We start from the raw sequence: 10024 nt of genomic DNA, 5'->3' as shown, positions 1-10024 counted from the left end.
CTGTCAGCACGGAAGCCTGATGCGGGGCTCGAGGTCGTGAACCGTGAGATCGTGACCTGGCCGAAACCAAGAGACGGACACGTAACCGACTGAGCCACCCAGGTGCCCTTTGCCTAGTTGTTTTGAATGAATGTAAAATCCGATTATTGCTGTCCCCCATCATTATATTTGGTCTAAGGATAATTCTTCAGAGGGACACCTGGGTGGCTCAGTGGTTAAGCATCTGGCTTTGGGTCAGGTCATGATTCACAGTTGGTTGGGTTGGAGCCCCACGTCGGGCTCGGAGCTGGGGCCTGCTTTGGATCTCTCTCTCTCTCTCTCTCTCTCTCTCAAAATAAGTCAACATTAAAAAATGTAAAAATAAATAAAAAATAAAATAAGTCTTCAGATACAGAGAGTAAAACAGGTCTGGCCTGTGAATTATGGAAAAGGAACAACCCAATAAGGGCCCAGCAAACTTTTTCTAGCCACAAGAGTCAAGGAGATACCCTAAGAAATGCAGGAAAGAGGTGCTGGGAAGATAGGAAAAAAATAGAGATGAGTTGGAAATGAGAAGTGAAGGAACCAGGAAGGCGGGTAATTAACAGTCTTGTGAGATCTACTTTACTTAACTTATGCCCAGGAGAAACTATCATTTGAGAAATGGAAATGCTTTGAGTCTCAGAGGGATGAGAAAACCGTGTAAGGTCTCATGGAGGACTGTTACGGCAGAGCTCCCAGTGACGTCTCTGGGACGTTGCCACCAGGTCCACGGTTTGATAAAAGGTTGGTATTCAGCAAGCTCACTACGTCTGGGCACTGTTGAGAATACAAATGAAAGTATTTACCTCTCAGCCTCTGCTATCATGGTTTGCTGTCTGGGTCTTGGACAGACCCGGGTTTTCTGGGTCCTGGAGCTTATACCGTTGTGTGAGTGTGTGTTGTGTGGTGTGTGTGTGGTGTTTGAGGGAGGGCAGAATTTAAAAAAAAAGGTACTAAATTGTTAAAATACCGAGATTAACAGTGCAGGGCCTTTAAAAGGAGTCTGTGCAGGTGACCAGACCTGAGGCTTCAGCTTATTTAGCATCATGGTAAATCTATCTCTGGCTAAAATGATAGTTCATCAATTAAGTTAATATGAAAAGTGCCTCTGCCCTGCCTCAAAACTATTTACTGTGGACATCAGGGAAAGGAAGGGATGGGATGGGGTTGAGGTGGAAAGTCAAACACACAGCTCAAACTAATCCGTAAGTGCCATTTTAATAACAGCCCAAAGGACTGATTCTAAGCGAGGGTTTTATTCCCTTATGTTTATTCCCTTTTGTTTTTAAAAAAACCCTTTTGTTTAAAATAGTAAAAAAAAAAAAGGTTTTATTTGAATTACAAGAATAAATAACTCTGGATTAATTAAGCTTTTTCGGTCTGGAGGACTCTTTCCCAGGTTTTTTTTTTTTTTTTTTAAGTTTCTTTATTTATTTCGAGAGGAGAGATGAGAGCGAGAGAGAGGAGAGAGATAGAGAGAGAGAGAATCCCAAGCAGGCTTCCACACTGTGAGTGCAGAGCCCGATGTGGGGCTGACCCCACAAACCCTGAGATCACGACCCTGAGCGGAAATTGAGCCCAGACGCTCGACTGACTGAGCAGGTGCCCCTCTTTCCTAGGTTTTCAATAAATGTCTTGTTGTCAGGGCGAATAAGCTCTGTGTTTCTAGATTAGAATAAAAATTCCTCTAAAATATTTTATAATTGGTGGTGCTGGGCTTTGACTCAATCTGGTGGATGGGGGTGGGTGGGATTCAGATGAATTCTCCCTGTGCTCCATTGTCTCTTGTCTTTTCCTGTGTGTCAGGGCCATCCTGTGCACACCCTTTTCACCATTTATCTTTTATTCCGGTGCTGTGGAATCCTGTGCGTACCAAAGATTCAGATGCAGTGAATTTCAGACTGCTTCTTGCTAAAAACTGCTTGAATAGCAAACCCTGTTATAAGAGGAGAGATTATAAATGTTCTTAACAAAAGGGAAAACCAAGGCACAGGAAGTAAGCAGCTTGCCCTACCTCACCTAGCAAGATTATACCCGAATGGAACCTTCTGGCTCTAAGAAGGTCTGTGGAAGGTCACACACTGGGGGAAAAAAGCGTATTTCTAGAAGAGAGGACAATCTAGCAACCATTACAGATTTGGTAGGGAAAGCAGTGGTCAGGATGGGGGTGGTATGTGTTGAGTTTCATAGATAGGGGATTTGGGGGAATAAAAGTAAATAAGAATGAACACCACACACACTTTAAAAAGGACTTTGTGAGTGTTGGCAAGGGAGAAAAACAATAGAGATTTTGTAAGAATGGAAGCTAGACTGAGCCTAAGCCAACGGGCACCGTGGCACAACTAAACAACAGAATGTGACCTCTGGGGTGGGGTGGGGAGATTTGCACAGCGCCCCGCAGATCACAGGCCCTCAATCAATGTTGGAGGAATTTGCAAAGGATGGCCGAGGACTAATGTTGCCTCGATTTGATAACTACCATTTTCCTGGTTGCCATGATCCAGGCGTGGGACGCAAGCCAGGATCCAAAAGGCCAAAAACAGACAACGTGAGGTAATGCCAGAGAGTCTGGGTACCATTTAAGACTGTCAGAGACAAGGGCCTAGAAGTAAAACAGCCTGAGGTGACAGAGACTGGCCTCCTTTGGAGACACTTCCCCAATCAGACGGGGGGCGGGGGGTGGGGGGGGGGTGAGGGAGGGGGGGTGTCTCTGTGTGGGGCGGGGAGGGAAGGAGTGATTTCATCTGTTTAATGAAAAATAACTGGACGTTTCTCTGATCCTGGAAACTCCCATCTCAACTGAGGCCAAGGAAAACAGGATTATGTCTATTACTTCTCCAAGGCTTTGCATCTCCTCAGAAGGCGTTAAACTGCGGGGAACAGCAAAATAAGGTAATCTCACTTCCATTGTCCCTGCGATACCCCAGGAAGGCTCTGAATCATTTAATGGGTTTAATGGAACAGACTTCCTTCTGATCTTCTTTGCAATTTTTATTTGGCTTCTTCTGCCTTTTGAACAGATACCCACCCCCACCCCTTTTTTTTTGGTATGTGTTTGTAGTAATAGAAAGTTGCTCTGTTAAATTCAGACAGTGAAGTCACCCCCTCTGGCATTCTGTCTACTGACCAGCTACTGATTTCAGGTCTAACATCCCCCTCTGACTTCTACAGTCCAGCTTTTGCCCTGACGCATGAGGCTGTTAATACCACAGCAAACATTTTGCCTGCGCTGGCGACTGCTGATGCATAATTGTCTATGTGACCTAACGAGATGACACTCTCCCAGATTATTCCCCCCACGCCCCGCCCCGGTTGATTTTTGGGAACACGGTCTCTTCATTGGTGCCGAAAGTACACACACACACACACACACACACAAAACGTAAACATCACAGTGATCTGTATGTAACCGTCTCTTTTCTACGTCAGTTCTTCAAATTATCCCTAAATGGGAGCATGGAGTAAGTCCACAGGGCCGCTTTCTTTTTAATGCAATGTATATTTATTGTAAACAATAATAAACAAAAAAAAAAAAAAAGAAAAAAGGAAAGATGAGTTTCACAGAGAGAACAAAGGTTTGGGGAGGAAACAAGCAAAACAAACAAAACACAAACACAAACCAAACCTTACCTAAGGACAAAATTGATTTAAATGCCAGGTTTCTTAAGTTACAGAAATAGTTTTTTTTTTTTTAAAGATCTGCTTTTATACAGAAAATTGAAAGATGCCATATTATAAGAGTGCTTTAAGATTTTATTCTACTGACTTCTAAAACTGTTAATATATCTTTTTTTTTTAAATTAAAAAAAAAAGTTTGCTGTCTTTTTTAAAAAGCAATCCTCAAACTCTCCAGCCACAGAAGGAATTAAGAATTAAGGTCTCGTTGGGCTGGTCCCTCTGCCTTTCTTCCCTATCTCCAAGAGAACTTGCAGGGGACTATCCATGACACATGCCAGCATTGTTTTGCATCACCACACGCACACACGCACGCACACACGCGCGCACACACACACACACACACACACACACAATTTAGGCAGCCCAAAGATCTGTGGCAGAAAACATTGCAAATGACTCAGTGATCCACTACATTTGCAACCTCTCATTTGTACAAAAACAGAAACAAGTTTCCAGTTTGTTTTCAACAAAACCACAAAGGAAAAAAAAAAAAGGACAGACAAAAAGGCATTTATACAAATCTAGGACAAGAAATCCAAAGAAACTTGCTTTTAATAATAATAAAAAAAGATTAAAGAGATAAATAAAAAAAAAACTGGTTACAGTTAAGAACATAATTTAACAACAGATGACCATACCCTTTGAGGAAGGTTCCAACAACCTATTTTAAAGAAGGTAAATTAAAAAAAAAATTTTTTTTTAAAGAGAAAGATTTTTTTTTTTAATGAAAACCTCTCCTTACAGAATAATTTTTAGCACGTGGAATGTCTTGAAGGTCAACTGCTGGTGTTCGGAGAGGCACAGTGACAGTGTCAGAGAAAGGCCATAGCATCTGTACCCCACATGGGGCTTGAGCAGGCAACCAGGGGCAGTGCGCTGGGACACTTGGCTGCTGAAACATTCCCAGAACAGATTTCAGCTTCTTTGCTTGGTTTCTACTTCTCTCTCAAGATTGCAGCAAACAAGCAAACGCACTAAAAAGTAAGAGTATTTCCAGCAGCATGGTTTTAAGGCTCAAGGTATTTTCTCTTGTTTTTTTTTTTTTTAAAAAAAATATATATGATAAAGCTTACCAAATGCTTCTCTAAACTATGGTTTACTTCCATATTTGCAAAATAAGGCCTTTATTTCTCTAAGGCAGCTCCTCCTTGAATCAGAAAGCCTGAGGAATTAAGCAAAGCTAACCCCCAAAAACTGATCGCATAACACAAATTTGTGTTTTTTTTTTATGTTAATACAACAACACGCACACTTTTTTTTTTTTTTTTTTTTGTAAGAGAAAGCAAATCCGTACAAAAATACTCTGGTTGCAGGAAAAGCCAGGGCACGCTGTTCAACTAAGTAGTTTAGCTGTTGGGAAAATAAAAGCATTTAATTTCTTTTATCTAAAAATTGTATAAATCCCCTCAAAATGGTAATGAATCATACACAGTACATACTAAAAATATTTAAAATAGAGAATATTCCTCACAGAGGACTTTTTTCTTTAATTACTGCTAAAAATAATTACAAAGTCCAAACAGGCAGAGAGACTGAGCAAATAAATTGATCACACGATTCTCCATTATCCTCCGTGATTGCTCTGAAGAAGGTCTTCGAGTCCGGTTTCTTACGGGTTTTCCAACGGTCCATCCGGCCAAGAACGGCCTGGCCCCCGATTTGCAACAAGGTGGTAATGCGTCTGGATGGCTAAGGTCTGTGTCTTGCAATCTGGGTCTGAGTTGCCTTTAGCTTAAACGTCTTTACGGAACGAGGTGGGGAAAACGTCCCCAAGGAAATTCTGCTTGGTGATTTGTTTCTTCGGTTCTCCTTCTGATCGTCAAGGTCGTCATCGCCCTCCGTGCAAGGTTTCCTCAAGGTCTGGTGAGCTGTGTGTAGACGGGCTGTTCCCAGTGCTGGGGGCTGTGGGTCTGCGGGATGGAAGGGACCCCGGACGTGTCGGCGATGGGCGTGTACATGGGCCGCTGCGCCGGGTTCATGTAGCTGAAGGTGGAGTAGAGGCTGGAGCCCTGGCCCGCCGCGTGGCTGTAGTAGGAGCCCGAGTTCTGGTGGTCGGTGTAGTCGTACTGCGAGCGGGTGATGGCGGGTAGGAGGGGCTGTAGTGCGGGAGGTTGAAGGGGCTGTAGGCGATCTGCTGCGGCGAGTGCTGCTGCTGCTCGCTGTAGTGGCTGGGGCTCAGCTGCTCCGTCTTGATGTGCGTTCGCTGGGACTGGCCCGGCTCGCTGCTCAGCGTGGTCAGCGTGCGCCGCCTGCGGCTGCGGGGGCGGCGGCTGCGGCTGCGGGGCGCCGGCTGCGGCTGCGGGGGCGCCTGCGGGGCCTGCGGGGCCTGCGGGGGCTGCTGCGGAGGGGCGGCGGCGGCGCCTGCTGCTTGGACATCCACACGTGGCCCGGGCCCGTCGGGGTCGCCGCCGTGCTGTTGATGCCGTAGCTCCCCGTGTAGGTGACCTGGCCGTGCGTGGCCGGCACCCCCGGGTGGCCGTTGGGCGGCAGGTACTGGTCGAATTCGTTGACGTCGAAGGTCTCGATGTTGGAGATGACGTCGCTGCTCAGCTCGCCGATGTCCACGTCGCGGAAGTCGATGGGGGGCTGTCGGCCCCCCTCTGGCAGGGGGCGCCCCTCTCGCTTCAGGTCAGCCTTGCCCGGCTGCACGTCGGTTTTGGGGGTGGTGGGTGGCGTCGGGGGCCCCTGGGATTGCCCTGCGGGCAAGGAAAGAGAAGCAGCGCGGAAAAGTCAACCGGGGCCGTGCAGCGCAAAGGCCTCAATCTTAGGAATCCTCCTGGGACCCTCCCTCCAAACGAAAAGTGCCGTTAAGGACCCGCAACCGCGCGGGAGGCGCGCAGCACCGGAGCTAAGTCGCCAAATGAACCTGCCGGTACACATTCGGGAATCCCCTTTTATCAGGGAGGGTCCGAGGCCCGGAGGGTCGGGAAGGCCAAATTGCTACTTGTGGAAGAAGCCTGTGTGTGCTTTTGGGGTGGCGGAGCCAGAGAGAAGGGAGAAGTCCTGAAAAGCTGTAAAGGCATTTTACCTCGCCATAAAAATGAATCCCCTAGGATGGCTCTACATCCGTGCGTGTGTGTGTGTGTGTGTGGGTGTCGCGCGCGCGCGCGCGCGCGCGTAGGGACTTCGCGGGGCCCTGGAAAGGGAGGGGAGGAGGCTGAGGCGCTCGGGGTAGTTTTTCCCTCCCCGGGGAGCGCAAAGTCCCCGGGGCGAGTCTGCTAGGTGGAGACCCGGGGTGTGCCCGTCGGCCGCGGGAGGCGTAGCCGGGGGCTTGTGGGGGGACTCACCCGAGTGCTCGCCGCCCGGGGAGTGCACCTCGCTCATGCCGGAGGAGGAGTGCGGCGAGTCGGCCTGCAGCGCCTTGAAGATGGCGTTGGGGGAGATGTGCGTCTGCTCGGTGGCCTCCTCGGCCTCCGCCTGGCCGTTCTTCACCGACTTCCTCCGCCGCGGCTGGTACTTGTAATCCGGGTGGTCCTTCTTGTGCTGCACGCGCAGCCGCTCCGCCTCCTCCACGAAGGGCCGCTTCTCGCTCTCGTTCAGCAGTCTGGGGGCGGGGGAGGGGGCGCAGAGGGAAACAGAGGGCTTCTGTGAAACCGGCCGAGCTGTCAGGTCGGCGGGAGGGGAGGCGACCCCGACCGCTCGGCTTCTTCGCGCACAACCCCTTCCTCCCTCCTCCCCGCTTTCCAGCCACTGCTGCAGCTCATAACTTTTCTTAAAAAAAAAAAAAAAAAAAAAAAAAAACGTAAAAAAAAGGAAGAAAAAAAAAACCCAGAAAAATAAATCTCGGTTCTTTCAGTCCGACCTGAGCGGTCACTCCCGGCCCCGCCCTCTCTCCTCTTCTATTTTGGAAACCCTGGAGATGAAAATAGCTCTCCGCTGCTCGGCTCTAAGTGCCTTTGCCACCGTAGGTTACCGGCCCCCGCCCCCAACATCTTTAAAAACTTTCCAAAAAAACAATCGGCAAGGAGCTTTCCTGCTCCCTCCCCCGCCCACTTGCGTCCACCTACTTCCAGCAGCGCTCCCCCCATTCCTGCCTGGAGTCTCCTCCAGCCTTGATGTCTGCGCCCCCCCCCATCCCATCTCCTCGGTTGTGAGGCTGCACGGGAGAGCGCAGTTGGAGCGAGTGGGGGGCAAACTTCACTTCCCACCCAACCCCCCACTTGGGATTGAACTTCACAGCGACGGGAGATAGCGCTGGCAGCCCCCTCCCACCGCGTCTCCCACAAGTCCTCACCCACCCTCCGGCTCTCTCCGTCCCCTTCCCCCCCCCCCCCCCCCCCCCTCCCTCCCTTCCCCGAGAGCAGTCCAAGAACTTTGTCAAACTCCGAGCCAAGTTACACTTCGTCCCCCCCCTCACTGCGCCCCCCCCCCCCCGGCTCCGGGACCGGCAACTCCCCTGCTGGGAGGCGGGGCACGGAGACGGTGTCGCGGCCAGCGCCCCCCGTCGTCGCGGAGCCCACCCCGCCGCGCCGGCCCTACCTCCAGAGCTTGCCCAGCGTCTTGCTGAGCTCGGCGTTGTGCAGGTGCGGGTACTGGTCGGCGAGCTTCCTGCGCGCCGCCTGCGCCCACACCATGAAGGCGTTCATGGGCCGCTTGACGTGCGGCTTGTTCTTGCTCGAGCCGTTGACGCGCACTGGCATGGGTACCAGCGTCCAGTCGTAGCCCTTGAGCACCTGGCTGACCGCCTCGCGGATGCACACGGGGAACTTGTCCTCCTCGCTCTCCTTCTTCAGGTCCGGCTCGCCCTTGGAGAACGTGTTCTCCTGGGGCCGCGTGTTCTCGGTGTCCGAGCCGGAGCCCGAAGGGCAGGCGAGCCCGCCGAGTCCTCGGACATGGTGGGGCTGGGGGCGCCGGACAGGCCCTTCTCCTGCTCGTCGGTCATCTTCATGAAGGGGTCCAGGAGATTCATACGCGGGCCCGGGGCAGGGGGCGGGTGGCCGGGAAAGGCGAGAAGCCGCCGGCGGCTCGGGGGGCTCGAGGCGCGGGCCCCTCTCCCCTCGGCTGCCCGGACGCGGAGCGAGCGGCTCCCGGGAGCCTGGCGCGTCACCCGGCTGGCGGCGGCGAGCACTTAGGAAGGCGCGCGGTGGCCAGCCCGCAGCTGCCCGCTCCAAGTGGGGGAAGGCGAACTGGAGAGGAGAAGGAGGAGGGGGAAGAAAGAGAGCAAAAAGCGGGGCGCTTGCACCCCTTCTCTTCTCCTTCCTGCAAAGAAAAGTTCCTGGAGTGAAAACTGGCAAGTCGCGGCGCCACTGAACTTTCCAGTGAGTTTCAAGCTCCGCTCTCAGCTCCTCAACTCCCAGCCCTGGGGCTCTTTAATAACTACTGCTCCTCACCTTAGAGACGGCCAGCCAATCACAGCACGGCATTTCAGGGGTTGGCAGGCAGCTGATTGGATCGATTTTGCGGGGAGGAGGATTGTGGCACTGGGCTTGGGTGACGAGAGGGGAGGGGAAGAGCGGGGAGGGGAGCGCTGCCTCTGGTCTGGCTGGGGGGGGGGCGGGGGACCCAGAACGTCCAAGTGTTGTAAGTTTGCCGTACTCCTCGTAATGTCAGAAGTTTGGGGCCGTCTCCGCACGAATCTTGCGTGCCTGTGTGTGGTGTGTGTGTGTGTGTGTGTGTGTCTAGACCAGGATCTGCCTCCACCCCCAAGCATTTCTTTTCGCTGCCTTCTGCGCGGTACCGGAGACTTAGCGAGAGTTTGCAGGGATCAAAAAGCAGTCCCTCCTTCACGCGTAGCCCAGTGTATGCGCCTGGAGCCTGCCTCCTCCGAAAAAGTGCTTAGAAATGGTCTTTTGAAGCAAATGTTTTGGTGACCTCAACGCCCGCCTGTTCCTCTGTAATAATCCATATAAATAGATTAACATGCTCTGCTTCGCCGGGGCTGCTGCGACTGGTAGGGATTCTGCTGCGCTCTTGCAAGGGAATCAATGAAACCAAAGCTGAGACTGGCGGTGTGGCGACGCGGTAGCCCCGCGCCCGCGGGAGCCGTCCCGCGCCACAGCGACCTTGAACTGTGACAAGCCCTTCTCCCAACCCCCCCCCCCAAGCCCCATCCCGCGACACTGCCCAGAGATAGACAACTGCTTTGAACGTTCTGCTTTTCACCTCCGGCCGAGAGACGGTAGTCGGGTCCTATTGCGACTCGCAGACTGCTAGGAGTTCTGGGGGAGGGGGTGGGGGGGTGTCTTGATGTATCTCGAGGGAGATTTGCGCACAATCTTTGTGTTTGCACCAATTGCCTTTAGTGCCTGGTTGGGTATCAGTTCTGGACAAGGAAAGTGCTAGACGCCTGCGGGTTACATGCCTTCAGGATCGCAAATAACAGCAC

General features: G+C 51.7%; 1 protein-coding gene across 1 annotated transcript; it reads right to left on the bottom strand.

Moving 5' to 3' along the window:
• Window positions 1-4951: 4951 nt before the first annotated feature.
• Window positions 4952-8661, bottom strand: SOX9 (SRY-box transcription factor 9). The gene is given in 6 exon segments (XM_030296732.1): window positions 4952-5779; window positions 5782-6046; window positions 6049-6395; window positions 6987-7243; window positions 8179-8509; window positions 8512-8661. Coding segments are annotated over 6 exon segments (1524 nt in total). The 5' UTR covers window positions 8609-8661; the 3' UTR covers window positions 4952-5552.
• Between the last annotated feature and the right edge of the window lie 1363 nt (window positions 8662-10024).

This window comes from Lynx canadensis, chromosome E1 (genome assembly GCF_007474595.2).
Source record: "Lynx canadensis isolate LIC74 chromosome E1, mLynCan4.pri.v2, whole genome shotgun sequence".
In the NCBI taxonomy this organism is placed as follows: Eukaryota; Metazoa; Chordata; class Mammalia; order Carnivora; family Felidae; genus Lynx; species Lynx canadensis.
The sequence above is the reverse complement of the archived record's forward strand: the minus strand, read 5'-3'. Positions and strand labels throughout refer to the sequence as shown.